At 47.9% G+C, this 22,834-nt stretch overlaps 2 protein-coding genes across 7 annotated transcripts in view; both read right to left on the minus strand.

The window, feature by feature from the left end:
• Window positions 1-22,834, minus strand: part of LOC306808562 (diacylglycerol O-acyltransferase 2-like) — a 162,164-nt gene that overhangs the window by 58,030 nt on the left and 81,300 nt on the right. The gene's annotated exons all lie outside the window — the stretch shown is intronic.
• EDA (ectodysplasin A) overlaps window positions 1-22,834 on the minus strand; it is a 60,139-nt gene that overhangs the window by 25,011 nt on the left and 12,294 nt on the right. For all 6 annotated transcript variants that reach the window (XM_079319252.1, XM_079319250.1, XM_079319249.1 and 3 more), the window contains exon 2: window positions 60-165. In XM_079319252.1, coding sequence (XP_079175378.1) covers window positions 60-165 — 106 coding nt within the window. The remainder of the gene's footprint in view (window positions 1-59; window positions 166-22,834) is intronic.

The following is a 22,834-nucleotide window of genomic DNA, read 5'->3' on the forward strand; positions in this document are numbered from 1 at the left end:
TCCTGGAACTCCTTATCTGGGAGAGAACCAAAATCAGGGAGAAACAGAGCAGGACTCACCATCAGGCCCCTCACTGCCTTTACTCCTCTTATTCCGACGGACGCGTCTCCCTTCCTCTCCAACGTGCAGCTTCTCCTCGGGGTGAAAGAAGTTCAGCAAGGCCAGCTGGAAGAAGAGGGACAAATTTAAGCATCTTTGCAAGGCTGCTCCAGCCAAGCTGAGAGCTTGGAGCCCAAATGCTAAATCCTTTCCATCAGGGATGAGCTGAGGAGGACTGAGATGGCTGCTCACGGATCTCAGCTCATCCCAAGGAGAGATGTTCCCTTGGAAGCAATCTAGGACTTGGGAAAACTCCACCTGAGGGGTTTTGGCATGGAAGATCCTCTCCCCAGGGATGGGGGGCTGCAGGGAGACTCATGGCTGGAAATAATCTAACACCTCAAAGGCCAGCATGATAATTCCTAATTCTTCTCTGCAAAACTTGCTCAATCCTGGAGTTCTTCCTCCAGCATTACTCACTGCCAGTAAGTTTTTCCTCTCTCAAGCTCTTCCCTGCAAGCCTCATTAGCTACTGAGATTCAAAGGTCTTCAGGGACCTTTAAATCCAACCCAATATACCACATAAATTAACACTTTAAACCTACAGCAACATTTGTAACATGAGATTTGCCAAGAGGTAAAAATTTTATGTAGCGACCTCTTATTCAGGAAAAAATCGCTGGTGCCTTAAAAGCTCTTTAACAGATCAGAATCTTGACCCAGAAATTGGAATTCAGGGTTAGAAACCAGAATCCCAGCTAACCCCAGCAGCATTTTCCTGTTATTTCCACTTCATAAAAAAGGGAAGTCAAAGATCAATTAGGGACCAAACACCTTCTGTGTGTTACTGCATCCAACAACCAGGGCTGCTCCTACCACGATGGGGTTTTCTTGCTGAAGAAACCTGATTGTGGTGATTTAAGCTGTAAATACACAGCAAAACAAAACCACAGCCCAAGACAAGAACCAGGAGGCTTCAAAAAGCAGCCCCAAAGGTTATCGAGCTCATCATTGTTCTGAGAACAAAACCTGGGGCATCAAAAGCATCTTTGAAAGAGCAGAGAAGAACAAACACCTGCCCTGAATTGCTGGGCTCGTTAAGCTCCAGCCCATAAAAGTCCCTATCAAGAGCAATAATCACAAAAAGCCCTTGGCTGTTCACAAGCCCCAGGGCTCTCATCTCCCCTCCCCTCGAATTCCCAAGGGTTTTTCCCCTCCCAACCTCAGCATCCCAGCCCTTCACTCAGATTTTACACCTGCATTTTGCTTTACTCCAACAAGCTGGGGTGCAGTCTCACAAATGGAAATGTTTGGAAACCCTTTAGTTTCCAAAGAAGACCCCCCAAAGCGTTTCTCAGATTCCCAAACTGTTGCTATTTCCTTCTGTCTTTGTGCAGAATTCCTGGGTGTTTGTCATTGCAATGATATTGTGGCTGAAAGGACCCCAAAATGCTGTGGGATAACCTGGGATCAGCTTAAAATCCTCACTACTGGGCTTTTAAACATCCCTAAAAAGTAATGATGAGTAAAACTTACCAGCCAGAGGAAGGCCAGTTACAGGTTTGGGTGGACAACTCCTCTTGTTTACAATGAGGAGTAAAGGGTGAGAACAATTCCCATTCCCAAAGCTCCCACATCCCACTGCAGTGCCCCAGGTGTGGAACACTGGAGCAGGATGCTCCTGCAAGCACCACCAGCACCTTTCCTGACACACCAGAGCAGGGCCAGGCATGAGAACAAGGGAATTTCTCTTTAAACCCCTTATTTAACTCACATTGAGACACTGGGAACTAAATGAAGGACCAAACTGCATTATAATTCAGGTTAAAGTGTCAATGAAATCTGTCAATGAAAATGCTGTTACTGCCTGGATCATTATTGGAGTTTTACAGGACAGAGGCTGCTCCTCCAGGCTGAACAAGCTCAACTCTACTGCTCTGCTCATTAATCTGATGTAATTTCTCAATGACCACTCAGAAAAACGCTAAATTTTGGCTAAAAGTAATCTGTCTGTATTTCTAGTCAGGAAGAGAAATGACAGGATGAATGATTGAACCACACCTTTAACTTAGGAAACAAACCCACAAAAGCAGCTTGTGACACTAACTGTGAACACAGCAGCTGCTGCTTTGGGACAAATCCCATGAAACTGTGTTTTCCAGGAGAGCAGTGACACACACAGCCTGGGAAGGGACAGAACCCATGTGAGCAGAGAGGGGCCATCCCTGGGATACACCTTCCAGAGTGCTCTGAATTATGCAAATAAAGGCACTGACCCTCCAGTGACTGGCAGCGAGGGCTCAGGGGTCAGGATGGAGGGAATGCTCAGACCCCTGTGAGGGTCAGGGGCAGGGAAAGGGTGACCAAACCTCCTGCAGCCACCAGAGCCACCAAAGGCCAAGCCCCTCTCTGGGGACTCAAGGGCTCTGTTGTTCCAGGGCTGCAGCTGCCAGGGTCAGGGGATGAAGGGTCTGTCTGTGTCTGCCTGGGAATCGTGGCCAGCATCACTTGGATGCTTTTTCCATTCACCCACCCCTGAGATATCAGCAATATATTGAGGAGAAATTCCTCCCTGTGAGGCCTTGGCACAGAGAAGCTGTGGTTGTTCCTGGAAGTGTCCAAGGCCAGGTTGGACAGGGCTTGGAGCAACCTGGGCTAGTGGAAAATCATCTTTAAGGCTCCTTACTTCCCCTGCATCAACACTGTGCTCATGGGGCTGTGCCACCTTCTGCAGGATTCTAAAAGGAATTCTCACCTAGTCCATGATTTCACTGGAACTCCTCATCCTCAAACTCATGGAGAACTGATTCTCTCAGCCTGTGCACTTTTAGAGCCACAGAACTTTTCAGGAGTCAAGCACACACAACTTCTTTTTTGGGAGCAGGTATTTTCCCTGCACAGTCTAAACAATCCCCATTTCCCTCCTCCTCCAACCTAAAGCCCTCAAATCACCTTTAATTTTAGAAACACCATAGGTTTAATCAAGAGATTTTTTGCAAGGATGCAAAAAAGGTCAAAAAGCCAACACAGGAAAAAACCCCAGGGGAAGGCATTCCTCAAAATAACCTGGGAAACAATAGCACAGGCACTGCTTGCCAGAGGGAATCAGATCTGCCTCGGTCTCTCTGGGCAAAATACAGCAAAACAAAGGCACTCAGAGCTGGTTTTCCCTGCAGAACCTGACTGGGAAGCTCTGGACAAAGCTGCTGGAGGATGGATGTCAAGGGAGCACAGTAGGAACTCCCAAAATAACAAGGGGTCTCAAACTCGTTTGTAGGATGGACATTCCACAGTCCATGCAAGTAGGGGTAAAGAAAGGTATTATCATTTTTTCATAAAATAAAATATTATTTGGCTTGTCAAAAGTCTCTTGAAACCAAGGGAATGTATTTCCAGTGGTCAAACAGCTTCAAAGAAACAGAAGTGGAAAAATATAACCCAACTCATACTATTATGCAAAAAGGGTGGATTTTTCCTTAGGCTAAGTTGGTAAGAACAAGTGTCTTCTTCCTGCAGAAGGGAAAAGCACCCAAATCTTCAGGTGTACAAGGACTTTTGGGTGAAAAGTAAAAAAAAGCCAAAGATTTTTGGCTTCTAGTTCCTCCTGACAAAGCAATTTCAGCCAAACATCTCATCCAGAAACCCACAGCTCAATATCTTAAAGCACCTGAGAAAAAAAGCATGAACTCACCCTCCTGCACAAGCATTTAACAGGATTGTTAAAGTCAAATTCCCTCTTTCTTTGCAGTTTTGGGAGATCAGCAGTGTGAGGAGCCTAAGAACCAGCCCAGGCTCTGCAGCAGCATTCTCTGCAAGCAATATTGTTGTTTTTCTGGTGCTGTCAAGTTCAGCCTGTGGTTCAGAGGAGCAGCTACTTGAATATCAGCCCCATTGTCCTCCAGAACTTTGCCTCTGGTCACACGTGGTGCAAAAAAAAAAAAAAAAAAAAAAAATCAAGTAGATAATTTATATTCCACCAGCTCAGAAAGAAGCTCAGGGAGTAGCTTTGCTTTATTGAAAAGAAACTCCATTCAACATATTTTAAGAATTGTTTTTGTCATCATTTCTTGCTCCTCATAAAAATGCAAGGAGCAAACGAGGGAACAATTCCCATTTCAACGTGACAGAACTTTGACACCATGTCCTGTCTGCAGGACAAGCCACAGCCCTGCCTGCCAAACTCAGGGGATGTTATCAATAATATGAGGAGGGATGTGGAGAGCAGAGATGGTACAAGCTCCACCAGCCCCTTCCTCCCCAAGCCTGGCACTCCCAGCTGTGGGAATCCTCTGGAGCAGGTTCCACACCATAACAAACCCCTTCCCTGGCTTTTTGTGTGAAGCTCCAGTTTGGTCCTCACCTTCAAGATGCCCAGAACTTCTCTGGTCTCTGTTGTTTCATCTCTACCATCCTTCCCTCCCAATGTCAGCCACATTCCTGCTCTTTCCAGCTCTTCATCCTGAAGCCCAAGATGCCAGAGGCACAATCCCTCACCCTGGAGCTGATACAAAATCCCAACTCCTCCTCCCTCCAATCTGCCTCAAGGATCCTCACCAAGGTTTTCAGACACAACAGCAAACTTCAAAAGCATTTTCCACCCAAAGCAGTTCTATAATCCTGAAACAGTGATGCCAAGGAGTTTATCCAGGTGGGAAGTTTGGCTGGGAGGAGGGATTCAGCCACCTCCCTCCCAAAGCTCATGAGGAACTTCACAAAAATGACAGCTAAGGAGCCAAGGGAGTATTTGACCACTAGAAAACAGAAATTGGACCACTAGAAAACAAAAACCTTGGGCTTGGAGATGGACCATGGAATGTCATGGATTGGGAACAGAGCACCTGCCAGCAGGAACGCCCCTCTGAGCACATCCACACCTGAACATGCCACCAGTGCTTTTGGGAATGGGATTTGAGATGCTGCCAATGTGCTGAGCACCCCTGTCCTTGGGTCAAAAGCCTGTCCCAAGGACTGTGCAATCCCAGTTTGGGACTCTTGGTCTTCCAAGCACTGGAAGTTACTGGAGTCCAATGAAAGAGGAGGGAGCAGTTTTTCCCAAGCTTTTATTGGTATTTTACCTTCATTACCCAGGAAAGCCAATGTGTTTTGCAGGACAGAACCTTAAATCCAACTGCCACTTCTCAGTCCAAGGCAAAGTGATGGACACAGGGAATGATTTACCATCAAAACAATTAATATATCTTACAAACCTCCCTTCAGAACCAAACCCTGCCCAAACCTCCCCTCTCCCTTCCTCCTTTCCATGTGGAACTGGGCTTTAAGCAGACCTGTGTCAGCAGTGATCACATCCTGCAAGTTCAAGTCCAAACTGGAATTTCCTCCTTTCCTCTAATCCAAACCTTCCCCACCTCACTCAGTTCAACAAGCAACATCCCAAATATTTACATTTCCACCACTGGTCCAATTGAACACACCACTTGATTTTTACTCCCAATCAGCTCAGGGAAGCTGGAGCAAATGCAGGTAAAGCTGGCAGAGGCAGCAGGCAGGTGGATTTACTCCTCAAGGGAGGAGTGAAGTGTAACTTTGGAAAAGCAAGGTTCCAGCATTCCTTCAGCACAGGGAGAATGTGGAAACACTCAGAAACACTTTCTGTCCTAAACCTCCATAGAAAATTGTTTTCAGCACAAAATGGAACCAGATCCACAGTTTGAATCCCTGGATCCCCCACACGCCACAACTTTCCCTGACTGTAGGAGCACCTCAATCACCAAATTTAACCCCAAACCAGCACCACCTCAAGCCTAGAAGACCATGATTTGTTCAACAAGGCTGTTTATCCATGCAATGTCTAAGCCCCCTTCCCCTGGAGCTGCCTGGTGCTGGAGGGGGCTGTGATGGGGGGACAGTGTCAGAGCTGGACACGGCTCCAGCCGAGCGATGGCTGAGCTCCCACTCCTTACACCTGCTGGCACTGAAGGGAGAGCTCAAACACAACCCAGATGTGAGCAGAACAAGGTCAAAGCTGAGTTTAACACTGCACATGAAGACACCTGCAGTGAATTTTTGACTGGTAGCAGGAGTAAGAGATTCCTGCTGCAGCTCCGGGTCCGGCACGGCACAGCCGAGGGAAGTTCCTTGCTGGGAACAGGCTAAAGGCTGAGAGGGATCAATGTCAGCAAGGTAAGGAACTTAAATCAGTTCCTTTTGCCTCCCAAGGAAATCAAATTTAGCTGTGAAGCAGCGCCAGGCATGGGATCTGCTGTCTATTAGCAGGAATTCTCAGTTTTTCACATTTTAATTAGCTTTTGTAGCCCCTTTCAGGCCCATTTTCAGCCAGCTGGGCTACGCCCCCCTCCAGATGGAGGTCATGGGTTCTTCTCCTGCATTCCAACAGCAATTCCTTCCTTATTTGAGCAGTCAGATTCCCAAAATATTCATGCATTTTATAAAACACAGCACACACTTGATTTGGAGGAACCCAACCCTCAGCCATAGTTCCTCTTCCTTTCTCCAGCTGCACCATTTCTCTTGCTCCTCATGACCTGGAGCTTCTCCAGCACATCCAGGACAACATGAGGCCAACAGCACAATCCTCCTCAAGCCAGAACCCCTCCTAAAAATACTCCCCAAATCAGGAGCTGCTCCAGCAAAGGGCTTCAGGGCCCTGCTGCTCCCCTTGGAGCATTTCTGCTCCCTGCAGAATGAAGAACTGGGCTCTCTCCAGCCTCAAACCACCCCTGGGGCTCCTCCTTAGGAGAAAAACTCCTTTTGCCAGGTTTGAAAACACTTTTAGGAATACCTGGAAGATCCTGCTAGTCATGGCAGGGACAATGAGCTCAACAGCTTCCACAACCAACATAACAGACCATGACATGCAAGGGACCATTCCCAGAGGATGCTTTGGATCATTTCCAGTGAAGGTGCTTCTCTGCCATCCAACTCCCTCAATTCCCACCAATTCCAGGTGTTTCTTAAGAGAAAGGAGAACTGAAATTTCAACATCTGGGAAGAGCAGCTGATTCAATGCACAGTCCCCTGTTTGAACCAATCTCCAAAGAAAACAAACACTCCAGATGTCCAAGCCACCTCTTCCTGCAGGAGGTGACCCACCAGATCCTGCTCTGGAGCTTTCCATTGGGAATGTGACTGCAAGATCCAAATTTATGGCATTTTTCAGTTCCCTGGTATTTTTTTCAATCTCCATTCTACATTACCCTGTTGCCTGGAGTGGGACCAGCTGCAGAAGGGAATTGGTTTGGATTCACTCATGGAGATGGATCCATATGGGAGAAAGTTACAGGAGAACATCTGTCAGACACTGGAACTCATCAGCTCTTCATTCTGCCCTTGCTCTTAAACAACCCCTCCTATCGATTTTGGAGGAGAAATTTTCAAAAATCTTTGTAATTTTAAAATCTTTCTGCTGTTTAGGTAATTGACCTGTTTAAGGAAGTGTCCAAGGCCAGGCTGGACAGGGCTTGGAGCATCCTGGTTTAATGGAAGGTGCCCCTGGAAAAGGGGTGGAATGAGATGAGTTTTGAGGTCCCTTCCAGGCCAAACCTTGCTGGGATTTCATAATTTTATGATAAATTTTTAAAAACATTTTTCCTTGCTCTGTAACAAACCCACAACTTCCTGTCTGAGCACATTTTTTTCCCCTTTTCAGCACAAGGGCTTTAAAATCCTCTTTTCTCAATCTGAATGTTCAATTTGGCCTTTGGTGGGGATTAATTTTTATGACATTTTATTGGAAGAAGAAAAACGGAAGGGAAGGAAACAGGAGGAGGGAATCAAGTAGTTCAAATTGAATAGAATTAAAATGAAAACAAGTCTGCTGAAAATATAACAGCCACAAAATAATGCATCCATGAAATAAATGGATAAACATCCCACTGCAGCAACAGGGAAATAATCCAATTATTACCCAGCCATCCACTCCAAGGGCAAAGTTTTTAATGGCAATTCCCACACCTGCAGGGATGCCTGGAATTGTGGTGGGAGACACTGACTGCCTGGTTAATTCTATACAACAATCTGCTCAAATAAATTATGCTCTGTTGCCTAATTAATCAGATCCCCTGCAATTAATGTCAAGGAGCCAATGACCTCATGCAGACAGGATTAAGAGCTCTGCAAGGCTCCATTCTGGGCACAGCCACAGGAACAAGTCCCCACAAGGCAGGGCTGGGTGCAGGGCCAGAGATGCTCCTTCATGCAGGAATTGCAAAATTCCAGATCCTGCAGGGACTCCTCAGAAGCCAACAGGACACAACATGGGAATGGGGGAGAGGGAATGTCCCCCCAAGCCCTGGATCCAGGGAGAAGCAAGGGGCTTCTCAGCACGTGGCACTGGAGGAGCTCCAGACAAACATCCTGCTTCCCAAAATCTGGATTAGAGAAATGTGGAATGGTTTGGGCTGGAAGGGACCTTCAAGACCATTTGGCCCATCCCTCTGCCATGGGAAGGGACACCTTCCACTAGTCCAGGTTGTTCCAAGCTTCATCCAACCAGGATATTTCTAGGGTTGGGGTATCCACCTCTTCTCCAGGCACCCTGTGGTGGTAAAAACCTCATCACGAAAAAACTTAAAATTCTGCTGTTCTTTAGTCCCCTCTTGGCCTGGCTTCCCCTACCTGTGTGAGCTCAGCAGCAGGATTTGTGTCCTCTGGAAATGAGGATACCTCTGGAAATGAGCACCCACCAAAATCACCAGCATGAGGGGAAAACAACACCCAGCACTTCTGGGATGGATCCTTCCAGAAGCAAAGCTGTGGCAGCCTGACCCAGCTGTGCCATCTCCTCACCTTTGGAATGTGCTCTGGGATCTGTGGGCAGCTCAGGGATCCCTGATGGAGTGCCTGGAGTGATGGGATTAAATGGGATGGCTCTGCCCCATCACTGCCTGTGCCCTCAACAGCACAACCCCGAGCTAGGAGGGATGAGCTGGAGCAGAAACACCACGATGTGCTGCAGGAACTCAGGGAAAAGCAGCTGGGAGGAGCTCAGGAATGTGAGTTTTCCACAAGCTGCTGTCTCCCAGCACCATGCACACCCCCAGCCTCCTCTAGGCCCAGCTTTGGGGCTGCCAAACCCAGCTCCACTTGCTGCTGCAAGCACCAGACTGTTCCTAACCAGAACAACATTCTCCACGTGGAACAGCTCCATTTGCCATCCCAAAAACATCCCCAAGCCCCAGGCTGGGCAGTGAGCAGCTGGCACAGCTCAGAGTGGATCCTGAGGCTGCACACAGGAATTCCATCATCCCCCCAAAAACAAACTTCAGCCTGGGCAGCCCTGGGACCCTGGCTGAGGGTGGGTGTGGGGGACACAACTGTCCCTGAAAAAGCCCCTTGGGATTTTGTGCCCTGAGACAATGAAATCTTTCATGAGTGATGCCACCCCTCCCTACAAAACCCCTGTTATCATTTATGATTTCTATCACTCTTGAACTTTACTAGATGACTGGTCTTTTCTCACCTACAATCTTACAGTAATTGGATACTTCTCAACTTAGAATTTTACTGGTTAGAATTTCAGTCCCTCTAAAATCTATTAAGGACCCTTTGCTGTGCTATGCATTGGGATTTTACTGTCTGAACCTCAACTCCCCAAGTATCATTCCCTGCCAGCTGACAAGCTGAATTCTGCCTTGGGAGCTCCTGGAGCTACCCAGACCCCAAAGCTAGAACCACCCCAGCTCAGCAGCTACAGGTGGGAGCCACAGAGCAGAGGCAGAGGTGTGAGTTTGTGCAAGCCAAGCCTTTCTGAGCTGGGCTTTGAAGTGCAGAGCCTTCAAACAGCACAGCAGCAGCAGCTCCCACCATGCAGCCCGTCCAGATGTTTCCAGCCAGGCCAGCTGCTGCACAGCTGCCTCCTGTTGGGCTGGGGAGGCTCTTGGGAGGGAGCTCAGCATCCCCTGTGACATGTTCTGACTTTGGGAGGCTGAAGGAAAAAGGTTGTGTGCTGCCTGAGTTTGTTTTGGTGAGGGGAGTAGTAGAGGATTTAGTATTTCAGCTCCTGGATGTTGTTTGTGCCTCTGTTGTATGGGAAAACTCAGGCAGTGGGAGGTTAAAAAAAGAACAGAGGGTTGAAAAAATTGATAGGTTAAAAAAAAAAAGGAGGCAGAAAAAGAATTTCATGGACAGTTCTGTCCATACCCAGTGGCTAAAGTGAGGCTCAACTAGCTTGGACTATTTGGAGCTGGCCAGCAGCTTTTCACCCTGGAAAAGAAACAGTTCCAGCAGCAGAGGGTGGGGAATTCAAAACCATAGGATCCCAGATTGGTTTGGGGTGGAGGGACCTTAAAGCTCCTTGTGTTCTAGGGACACCAGACCAGGGTGTTTCAACATCCAGCCTGGTCTTGGGCACTTCCAGGGATCCAGGGGCAGCCACAGCTTCTCTGGGAAACTGTGCCAGGACCCCCCATCCTCACAGCCAGGAATCCTTCCCAATACCCACCTAACCCTGCCCTCTGGCAGTGGGAAACCATTCCCAGTCCAGGTCCCACTCCAAAGTCACTCTCCAGTGTCCCACAAAACTCCAGCACACAACTTGGGGTGACACATGAGCAGGGGGTCCCATCCAGGCACTCCACACATTCACCAGTAACAGGAAATGCTGCTGTGGTGAAGCAAAATTAGGAAAACAACCCCCTCCTGCAGCCAGGGACTATTTTCCTACTTCTCTCTGCAAGACAAGCAGTGACATTGCTTGGGGCTCAGCATAAGAAAAAAAAAATAAAATACTGTTTACAGAGAGAATTTTGCAACCTCTCCTAATGTCATCCTGGGTCATTTTTTGCCCATGATGGGGACACAAAACCTGAGGGAAACTCCAAAGGCTGTGGAGCCTCAGGGTGCTCCCTGTGGCTCCTGCCTGGGCATGGAGAGGCATCACCACGTGCTGGACAAGGACCCACAAACCTTCTGAAGGCTTGAAACTGAAGAAGGATGGAAAATGTTTAACTTTTGCCAGGAAAAAGTATCAAATATATCCTCCTAGGATTTTTCAGACAGCTTGGTTTGGGTTTGTTTGTTGTATTATTTTGGGTTTGTTTTTTTTTTTTTCCTAAAGTTGAAACTGGTTTCCTAAATCATCCTGGACAGACAAACAACCAGGGACATCACACGATTCAATATCCAAACAAAGACGAATCCACTGGTCAGTTTTTGCTACAAATTGAGTGGATTAAACCCTTTATTCTTCAATAATGACCAGCCATGCTGCCTGCAGAGCACCAGAAGGTGAAGGGCAGGATCTGGCTAAAATCCCATTCCTGAGGAGCAACACCAGGGACCAGCTGGAACCACCACTGTGGGATTCCCCTGGAGTGATCAGGTTCATGATATTTTATTATCCTGACCCCTGGGATCAGCCAAGCTGGGAAAGGCTCCCACAAAACAGCTCCAAACGAGAGGGGTATTTTACCATAACCTTAAATAAACAAAAGCAGAGGAGAGAGAGGAGATGCTGCTGGGAACTACAAAGGGGAACTGTAAACACAACAGCAGATAAAGCAGATGGATGTTTGAAACAACCATTTGCACTGGAGAAAACACATGGGATCCGTCCCCAAGCCCCCAGGGAGTGAATTTACTGCAGCCAGAAACCACGTGCTGCAGTCAAATTTCCATTTATAACCATTACCTGCTAAGCCTGAAAAACCCACAAATAAAATCCAGGGCAGCAGAAATTTGTAATGTTGGAACAGGAGAAACCAAATGACTGAGGATCCCATGTGGAGAGAAGATACTGGGAATGCTGCTGCAGGGAGCTGGGGGTGCCCAAGGGACAGAAAATCATCTGGTGGTTTTAATTCCCAGAGAACTTGGACATGCAGCACCCAAAGGACAGGGAAATGCTTGGTCTGGATCACATCAGCCTCAGTTCTGACTCTCCTTTCCTCCAGCAGAGAAAACAATTTGATTTTTATTATTAGCCTGGAGAGGTGCAGGGTGGAGGTGGGAAGTGAGCAGAGCAGGAACCAGCCCCTGGTGAAAGATCTTCTGGAAGTAGCAAAGCACAGAAACTACCAATAAAACAGCCTCATAAAGTGGATTATTTGGGAATGACAGCACCATTTAATGATGGTGTTTTGGTAGCAGCTCCCACTCCCCCAGCAGCACCTTCACCTACAGCTTGTGGCTGAATTTTTAAATTTAATTAATTAAACCATGGCCAGGGAGGCAGGAGGGGAAGGTGTTGCTTTGGACCACAGTCAAATAACAGATGCACACACTGGACTAAGTGAGACACACTTGACACTACTTGAAGTGCCAGACTCCCAAAAAAACCCATTCCTCACTTCTCTTTGCTGTGTCTACTCAGGGCAGCTCCCAACACAGGGATGGGATTAAAGGGGGAACATTTCACCAGCTCTGGGAAAGGATTCTGAGGTACATGTGTGATCCTAGAGAAATTCAGGGAATTAATGAGCAGTCTCCCCCCATTCCCAGATGCTCCCATATATCACTGGACACAGACAGCACACTCAGACAACTTTATGCAGCAAGGTCACCTTTCAAAAGGAGAAGCCACCCAAAGCCTCTTTCAACTTTTAGAGTCAGAGAAAAAAAAAAAAAAAGAGGAGAAAGAACATCTGAAAAGGATGAAACCCCATAAGCACGAAGTGCAACCCCCCAAAAATTCACCTCACTGTTAAAAAACAACTCCCTGTGACCAGAGTGTGCCTGCACCTCCCAAACCTGCTTCCCTGTGGGATGCCAAAAGAACTGTCAGCTCTGCCTTGCCAGGGGAGAGCAGGGATTTCTGCACCAGCTGTGTGTGCAGACACAGCTCCAGCAGCAAGTCCCAACACCTTCCCCTCGGGCTCTGCTTTCTGGCCTCACCCACAGCCTGCCAGGGGCTCTGAGTGTTGACAAATCCTCTTCTGCTCAACTCCCCACCACGGCAAGCAACAAAAGGCTGGGCTGTGCTCCTGTGGATTAGCTGCTCTCATCCCCCCAGCCAGGAGCTGTGCCTGTTCTGTGCATCCATCAGGATAATTCCTCAGCCAGGCATTAGGCACAAAACCCAGGGAGAGGCAGCAACAGCCACAACAAACTCATCACTCCACGAGAGGAATGAGGAGAACAAAAGTGATCTTCACTGCTAGAACAGTCTCAAGCTGAGCAGGGTGGGCAGCAGGAGGAATTTCTGCATGGAAAGGGTGGGCAGGCATTGGAAGGGGTTTGGAGTGCCCATCCCTGTGCTCTGGTGACAGTGTGGTCCAGGTTGGACTGGATGATCCTGGAGGGCTTTTCCAATCTCAGGGTTTCTGTGTGATGCTGTGAAGTGAAAAAGCAAGCAGAACATTCCAGCAGGGAATGTGTGAGCAGGCAGCAGTGGAAGCTGCTCCTCCACCTTCTTCCTTGTTCAGCACCTCCAGCTCCTTTTCCTGAACCCTCAGCTAAAGCTCCATCCACACCCCAGCATCTCCTCTTGACACCAAAGCCAGCTCATATCTTTTAGCAGCAGTTTTTCACTGACAAGAAGATTTTTGAGACACATCCCACATGGCATTGGAGTTTTTCCACCAACACTCAGGGCAGCCAGCTCTTCCCATCACACCCAGACCAGGAAAACTCAGACCAGGGAAAAGGAAAATGTACTGGCACAAGCTGGGCTACAAACACTCCAAGCTCAGAGCACAAGTTCATGTCCCCAGGAGGGCTGTGAAGAATCTCAGAATCCCAGACTGGTTTGGGTTGGGAGGGAAATTAAAGTTGATCCAGTTCCACTCACTGCTATGGGCAGGGACACCTCCCACTAGCCCAAATTGCTCCAAACTTTATCCTTGGACACTTCCAGGGATGGGGCAGCCACAGCCTCTGTGTCCATGGGCTAAGGATGGACACCCCACCCCAAAAACCCAATGTATGTACACAATATAGAAATATAAATATAAACAGCAGCCTCTTCACCAGCACTTCCCCAAAACTGCTACAAAACCAGGATAAAACCAGCCAGAGCAAGGCTCCACTTTCCCATCAGCAGCACACACAAGCTCCCAACACAAACACATCCAGATCTGAGGCCATCACTCAAGCCTGATGAATAATGTTGGGAATAATCCCTTTAATAGCAGCTCTGCTCCCCATTTCCCTCCTGCCCCTGCCCAGACATGCTCCCAGGCTGAGCTGCTCTCCCAGGCTCTGATGTGGAGACACACAATCCCACACTCACAGCGTGGTTTGGGGTGAAAAGGACCCTTTTGGGGTCACCTTTGTCACAGGGCACATCACTTGGCCATGGACAGCAAGCCAAAAATTCAGTCTCTATTGCCTGAGCCAAAAATCCTCACTCCAACCTCCCCAAATTCCAACAACATCATTCCCAAGGTGTCATTTCCATAGAAAAAGAGAAGAGGAACTGACAGTAAATACTTAAAATACTTAAAAAACATCACTGGAAAAATTTCAAAATTTCAAATTCAAGTCCTGTGCCTCTGACATGTAACAGCAGCTTATCATGTTTCCAAAACCACCTAATTTGAAGTGAAAAAACTCTAAACCACACAATTATCAAACTGCAGGCATTAAATGCTGTGTCTTCCCTAATTTCACAACTTTCCTTTGTTAATCACTGATTAACACTGCAAACCCCAGCAGAGGGCCCTACCTGGCCCTTTACACTACAAAGCAACTGAGAAAAGAGGGGGGAAAGCTTTATTCCTGCTTCAGAATCTCCAGTTTGGGCATGACAAATCCCCCCTAAACCAGCAAGATGCTCCTTCTTCACAGTTTATCCCAAAGTCAAACAAATTAATTAATTCTTATTTACTGTAGAGGCAATGCTCAGGCTGGATTTCTCCTGGCAAACCAATCCAAATAATCATATAGAGAATAAAAATAGACCTAAACAAGAAAAAAACCTCATGGATCCTTGAACTTTTAGAGGTTTAGTTGGGAGAGAGTGAGAAGCAACCAGTAGAGCAATAGGAGCCAGAGGTAAAAATAAAAATGCTTCAAAAGAGAGAATAAGCCAACATGGAGAACTCCCTGCTGCAGCAACAGAAATTAATTAATTAATCTTAGTTTGTGCATGACCTGGCCAAGAAACTGATTTCCTGCACTGCTCCTCAAGGTGTCCACACAAGTTTTATTTCTTTTTAAAAGTTGCTTTTAGTTCACTTATCTCAGTTTTTCCATGTCCCCTACAGACATAGGTCCTTGGTGGTGGTTTTCACCCTGATCCAGGAGGGATTTCAGGAGGAAATCAAGGAGGAGAAGCCATCAGAAGTTTATCAAACTGCCCAGGAGCTGGCAAAGACCTGCAGCTTTCAATCTGCTCCATCATCACCCCAATTTTCATGCTACAAACCTTTGGGACAGACCTTTTCAAGCTTCAAAATCCATTTTGTTGGGGAATATCCCCTACAGCAACACCTCCCTGAGGAAATTTTGGACAAATTGGGATGCAGAGCATGAACCTGTGGATGACCCTCCAAAGCCCAGACGTGCTGAACTCTCCCTGTTTGTTTCCTGACTACCAGAATTCCTGCTGGATCAGCTCTGGGATCCCACAGGCTGGAAATCCCAGGGAACATGTGCTCCCCCCACTAAAATCTCCAGCAGCTCAATCCCAGCTCCTGCACCACTCCCAGACACTACAAATGAGTTCTGACTACACAAATCCCAGCCATAACACTGAACCCAAAATTCCAGACAATAGAAGGGAATCCAAACCTCACCCAGAGACCATTTGCTGCTCACAATGTAATTTTTTTTATAATGTTTGCTGCATAAATCAGAGCAGAAGTGGCCTGGGTTTGATGACATCATTTGGGGGTGGACATGGTGATGCCTCTTTTAGTGCCATAAAAGACTTTTCCAGAGCCACCTTGTGTGCTCTGCAGGAGGGGATGTACTGCCACAGGAATCCCTAGAAAACCCCTCCAGCCCCTCAGGAATGTCTGGGGGACAGCACAATTCATCCACAATTCAGCCTCAGGTTGATTTTCCAAACTATGACAGAATAATCCTGGAATGGGTTGGATTGGAAGGGACCTTAAAGCTCTTCTTGTTCTATTCCTTCCCCACCTTTCTCTACCCCAGGTTGCTCCAAAACCTTGTCCAACCCATGCTTGGGTAATTCCAGGGAACACTCCCATCAACCTGCCTCCATCCCAACCCCTCAGTGCCTCCAAAAAAGTTGTCAGAGCATGAAAAAAATGGAACAGATGGACAGCAAAGGCACCATCCTGCCCGCACACGTGCTGCCAGCAGTGGCTGGGATTTTGGGATTTCAGGATGCCTCTCCCACCCAAAACAGTTGAGTTTCCCTTCAGCAGCCTTGTCCAAGTGAAATCCCAGCTTTCCCCCAAGCTGCTCCAGCAGTTTGGGATGCCTTTTTTTCATTAAATCCCTCCTTCCAAGTTGAGAGCTTTTCATAAATTTAATTTGAGTGAATCACTTTCTTGCCAAAGGAAAAAACCCAAAAATCAAAGGTTTATTCTGGTGCTATTGAATTCGATGCCTGTAAATTTAATTTCTATCTGTACTTTTGTTTAAACATTTTATGGTGTTAATTACAACAAACCATGCAAATTAGGCTGCCAGTGGAATAAAAGGTCTGTTCTAACAGATAATAAATAGCTCTCAACCATAAGCTCATTAAGATGCTGTTCGAGTGCTCTGACTCCCAGGTTGAGATCAAAATCTGCATCCCAAAACCAGGAGGATCTTTGGGGCAGCACAAGCAGCTGGCACGGAATATTGCATTCTTTCCAAAGGAAAATCCTGGAACAAGAGGATGGTCTGAAATCCAAACCCTCCATGTCTGGTTTGGGGCTCCAACAGAGCTATTTTAAACAGGTACCATGAATCCTGTGCATTATTCCTGCTCATCCATGAGCATTTCAATGCCAAGTTTGGTGTAAATAAATTATTCTTTGGTTGATTCATTGATATCCTGTAAGCCCAGCTGCCCTGACCCCCATCCTAAAATCCACAGGGAAAAACAAGTGTCAGACACATTCCTTGCAGTCCCTGCAGGAGAAGCTCAGCACCTTTCTGGTCTCCCACAAAATTCCATTTTGACCACCCCAAAGGAGGCTGGAGCCCAGCACAGACCAAGGAGAGGCAGGAGGGATGGAGAGATCTGAAATTATTCTGTCTTTACAAAACCTGGGAGAGATTCTGGACAGAGAGTGAAGCTTTCCCTGCCAGCTGCAGGTCAGCCTCAGGATATGCAGGATTTTGAGGACATCTGGTTGATCCAAGGGCCTGGGAGAGAGGAAGGTTTGCCAACACACCTGTGGGTCTGACAGGCTGCTGACACTGAGACAGAGAGGACTTATCACTTCCAACCAGGAGCAGGTGATCTGCTGACAGGAATTCCAGCAGCCAAGGCTTCACAGGATCCTGGTGAATCCCAGGGAAAACATCTCAGCAGCTGAGGCACACGGACATCTGCACATCCCCCAGGGGTGTGGGAATGTCCTCCCACCCCAGGGAGCAGCAGCCACAGTCAGGGAGGGATGGGGAGATCTGGAAAGGAATGGAAGAGCAAAGAAAAGCTTTTCCTCACAGGGAATGTGAACAGCTCATCATCCTCAACTGGGATCCATCACCAAACTGGCCAAGCACCAAGATGCTGCCAGTGCTCCATCCCTCCTGCCTTCTGGAGGGACACCAGTCCCAAATCCATGTGTAATTGTGCCCCTGATCCTCATGGGATGCAGCCTCAGCCTGAGGAATGTCCCTTTCCTCTGGGCTCATCCAGAGCTGAGGATGGGGAATGTCTCCACCCTGACAGCTCCCAGCACCACAGCCCCATCCCACTTTCTGCTGGGTGTGGCTGGAGCCCAGCTCAGCAAGGACAAACAGCTCCAATGCTCAGCCTGCTCCTACAGGGAATTATCCCCCCTCACCAACTGGGAATTGAAGCTAAAAACACCAATCATGAATCCAATGAGTTTATCCTTAACACCACCCCCGGCTGTTCCATGGATTTGAGCCTCAGGAAAAAGATGGATTCACCACAGAGAGGAGACCACCACTCCCAGCCCCTTCAGGCACCACCTCCCTGCTTTCCTCAGCACAGAAATCCTGGGCAGAGCACCTCCAACCACAGATGTTCCAACCACACATCTGGCACATCAATGGCTTCCCTCCATCCCTCTGCATGGACAGCCACTCCTTGATCTCCTGATTTAATATGGATTTCAAAACAAAGCACAGGCAGGTGTTTCCCTCCACAGTTGGGCTCTTGGCTCTGTTTGAAAGGCCAGAAGAGCTCAGAGGGCTCCAGGCAGAGCTCTGGCTGGAGGTGGTGGCTCAGGGCTGTGCTCAGGAGATCCAAATGGGAAATGCTGGCTCAGGAGATCCAAATGGGAAATGCTGGCTCAGGAGATCCAAATGGGAAATGTTGGCTCTGCCACTCTGGCCATGGAGATTCCTCAGCACCAACACCTCCCCATTTATGAATGGGGTGAAACTCCCCAACCCAACCACCTCCTGCTGATGTTCAGGGCTTTTCTTGTGTCCAGAGAAAGGAACAGAGATGGGAAAGGAGCACCAGGAGCAGCTGAGGGAGCTCAGCCTGGAATAAAAAATGGGGATCAGGGGAATTTTCTGGCTCTGCACAACTCCCTGAAGGAGGGGAGAGCTGGGGGAGTCAGGCTCTGCTCCAGGAGCAGGGACAGGAGCAGAGGGAATGGCCTCAGGCTGGGCCAGGGCAGGTTTAGTTGGATATTAATGAAAATTTCTTATGGAAGGGTTGTCCAGCCCTGCAGTCTCCATCCCTGCAGGGGTTTAAAAGCCACATAGATGTGGCACTTTTGTGACAGCTTTTGGTGGCCTTGGCAGTGCTGGGAAGGGTTGGACTCAATTATTCCAGAGGGCTTCTCCAACCTGAATGATCCTGTGATTGTCTGAAACAGAAAATGAGGCCAAATCCAAGGAAAAAGGGGGTGTGAAGGTGAGGTGGGTGCACAGAGCACTCCCAGGACAACTCAAAGGAATGGAGAAGGTTGGGTCAGATCAAGCCAAGGGTGCATGGAGGGGTGAGATGCCTCCAGCTCCCATGCTGGAAACATAAGCCTCATTTATCCTTCCTGGAAAAGAGGTCTGGTAGGTTGGAGCTATAAAAGAGAATGGCAAAACACAGTCGAGAAGGAATTTTCCATTCAGCATTAATTAGTTTCCATTAACACCCAATTCCACGGCTCACTTCTAGAAGAAAAGCTCTTTTGTTCCAATTCCAGGGGCTGAAAAGGGCAATGAAGGGCTGAAAATACTCTTCCCAGAGAAAGAAGAAATACCAGGGTTCATATTCCTGGGGTTTGAAGATGAAGGGAAGTCAGTTAAATGCAGAGCTTGGTCAACTAATTCTGTCATCAATATAAGAAATTCCAGGGAAAAGCAGTGGCTGCATGAGCATCTTCAGTACTAAACTCCTTCCAAACTTTAGGATAATTATTTGCAAAAATCCTGGAATGGTTTAGGTTGGAAGGGACCTTTAAGTCCATCCAGTTCTATCCCTTGTCATGGGCAGAGACACTTTCCACCAGACCAGGTTGCTCCAAGCCCTGTTCTGAAGCACTTCCAGGGAAATAAAAGGAACATTCCAGACTTGGAACGAGGAAGGAAATCCAGTAGGATCAGATTAATAAGGAAATAAACAGAAAGGTGACTCTGCCCATCTTCCCTAAAGACCAACACTCCAAAAAATGAAATGAAACAAATTCTGAGGGTTTCTTCCCCTCATTTCAAACCCTTTCATGCTGCATTTGAGAGTTTTTCAGGGATTTTTAGTTGCTTGCAGTGCAGGGGATGGCAATCTCCATTTCCAATCAAAGTGGCAGCAGCCAAAGCTGGGCAGGAATAAAGAGGAGCAGGGGATGCTCATCCCATTTCCCAGGCAGCTGACACAGGACATTGCAGCAACACAGAGCCCCAAGGGTGCCCTGCAAGAGCCTCAAGACAATGTGGGGCTGGACAAGGCAAATCCTCAAGCCCTGGGTGCCCCCCATTCCCCCCTGGGGCTGGGGGTGCCCCACTGGGACACACAAGGAGAGTTTCCACATCTGTTCCCCCAGCCCAGGCACATCCAGCAGCTCCCACTCCCTCCAAACCCCAGCATGGGGGGCACCCCAACCCCTGGGCACCCCATTCCCTGCTCTGCTCCCTCCAGCTTGGCAGGTCCCACATATCCATGCTTCTCTACACAGCCCAAAATTTGCTTTGTTAAGGGGTTTGGGTTGAGGGATTTTTTGGTTTTGTTGTTTTGTTTTTTTTTTAATACTATGTTTAAAGTTGTATATTGTTCCAAAGTTTCCTTGTTTCATGTCATTGTTTGTTACTGTGTTTGAAAGTTGGCACATATTTGTTCAATTAAAGATTTATTTGCACTATTTGTTGAATAAAGATTATTCTTGCTAAAAGCTAAATAAAGTTTCATAAAAACTCACACGTCCCATAAACAAAATACAATGTCCTTTCCAAAAAAGCGTTGCACAAAACATTTCAAAATCACTCAATTCATTAGACAATAAATCCACACACAAAATAACCAGGCCTTGCCAGAATACATCATAAAATCTCATTACAACACTTTCAGGCCAGGGCTTCAAAGCAGGAACACAAAGGCTCCACCAACCCCTCAGCCTTGAAAAATCGCTGCTGGCGTGGCCAGAGAGAGTCCCTGGCACCTCCCAAAATCTTTGGCACCTCCAGCAGCACCCATGGGTGCCAATCCCTGCCCCGTGGCTGCTCTGGGTGGCTCCTGGCCAGTGGGGCTGCTGTGGTCAGAGTGGGGATCCCCCACAGCAGATGGAGAGCAGGGATTCCCAAAAAAGCAAAAGGAGTTTCCAAAGCCAGGGATCCATCCAGAGTGACCAGCCTGGGGATGGGGACAGCTGTGGGGTGAGAAATAATCCTTGAAGTCTGAGCTGAGGTTTGGGGCAGAAAGTGATGTTATAACACACTAAGGGAATCCCAGCATGGAAAAGCTGGGATCACCACACTCAGAAATGGTTCCAAAGGAAAATCACAGCCTGAGGTTGACTCCAACAGCAGCCCCTATGGTTTGGTTGGAGCCAGCACTGACCACTGCAAAGGCACCAGCCCAGCCTTTGGCACCCCAAGGGCATCTCAGCCTGGCACAGAAAAGGACAGTGGCACTGCCACTGCAACCTGCCCATCACCAAAATCAGCATCATGGAATATCCTGAGCTGGAAGGGACCCCCATGGATCATCAGCCCTGCTCCTGGCCCTGCACAGGCACCCCAGCAATCCCACCCTGTGCCTCCCTGGTGTCCAAACCCTCCTGGAGCTCTGGCAGCCTCAGGGCTGTGCCCATTCCCTGGGGAGCCTGGGCAGTGCCAAAACACCCACCAGGAGAAGAACCTTTTCCCAAAATCCAGCCTAAAGCAGTTTCAGTTAAACCTTCTCTACCCCTAGAACAAAGCTGTGCCATTCCACACAATCCTGAGCAACCCCAGGAACACCCAGCTGTGAAAAACTGGCATTTTCTTACAGCTCCACAACACCTTCATGATTCCCACAACCAGAATGTGAAGCTGGGGAGGTTTTGGGGTTTGTTTCCCTGGGTTTAAGTGCCAAGGGCTCCCAGAGAGTGATGGCCATGCACCAGCTGCACTCCCCCAGCACAAACCCCATGGATGCACTGACCCACTGCCCTCCGAGCAGCAGATCCATGTGGATCTGCTTAGCTGGGAGCAGCTACTCCACAGCAGCACTGCAAGGAGTCCTCAGCAAGTCCCAAAAGCCAGGGGCCATGGAGAGGTGATGGCAGTGCCCCAGGCCAGCCTGGCTGGGTGGGACACAGCAAGGGCAGCTCTGGAATAACACTTGGAAGAACCTGCTGAGAGAGGGATGAGCCTGTGGAATCGCTTTCCAAGAAAAATGGAAGCAGAGCTGGCTCTGCTGCCTGAACAGTGCAGGGGAAATGAAGGAAAGCAGCAGAAAAGGGGGTGGAAGGAGATGATCATTAAGGCTCCTTTTGACCCAAACCATTCCATGATTCCACAATAACAGACCACAGCACAGATGCCCCATCTCCTAAAAACCCAGGACACGTTTTCCACCTGGAAAAGCTCCTTGACTTCATTACAATCAGCTGCTAAAGCTCAGCCACAAGAGGAGGGACAGGGACAAAAGCAGCCAAAGGACAAAGACCCTTGAAATGGGTTTTGGTGAGAAGATCCGAGGTACACAAAGGTTCACAGGGTTAAAACTCTGCTTTTTCCTGCCCTCTCAAGCACATAATCACTTGCTTTAGTTGCTAGAGACGCCTCCCTCCCAGTTCTTGGGGAATATATTGTCTCAGCAGGCAGAGGGGGATGAACTCATCGTGGTTTCCCAATCCTGACCAGGGGCTCTGCGAGCTACTGGCAATACATATAATAAGTTATTATGCAAATAAAAACTGGACCCGGCCAAGGGAAATATGCTGGCTCTTCAAGTCCCATCTGCATCCCAGCAAGGATCTCAATGAACTTTAAAATCCTTATTGTCACCACAATGGGCAATATTATATTCTAGTTTGGATCTGTTCCTTCGGAGCATTAGCTCTCATTTGGAGATATTTTTAGATTTTCCTATCCCACTCCTCATTATGAAACACTGAGCTGCAGATTGATTTATTTCTTAAAAGCAAGTTGCTGTTTTCCCAATAACAGATTTAACAAATTTGTTCCACCTGTTCAGCTATGCTTCCAATGTCTTTTTTGTGGTTTCATTGAAGTTTTTTTTAATCCAAACCTCAAAGCCTCTAAACTCAGCATTAAAAGACAAGCTCAGCATCATCACTACCACTCACAATTCAAATGCTGCTCCAAATTACTGCAAGCTTTCATTTGTAAGTCG

The sequence above is a fragment of the Erithacus rubecula genome (genome assembly GCF_903797595.1).
Source record: "Erithacus rubecula genome assembly, chromosome: 15".
Classification (NCBI taxonomy): domain Eukaryota; kingdom Metazoa; phylum Chordata; class Aves; order Passeriformes; family Muscicapidae; genus Erithacus; species Erithacus rubecula.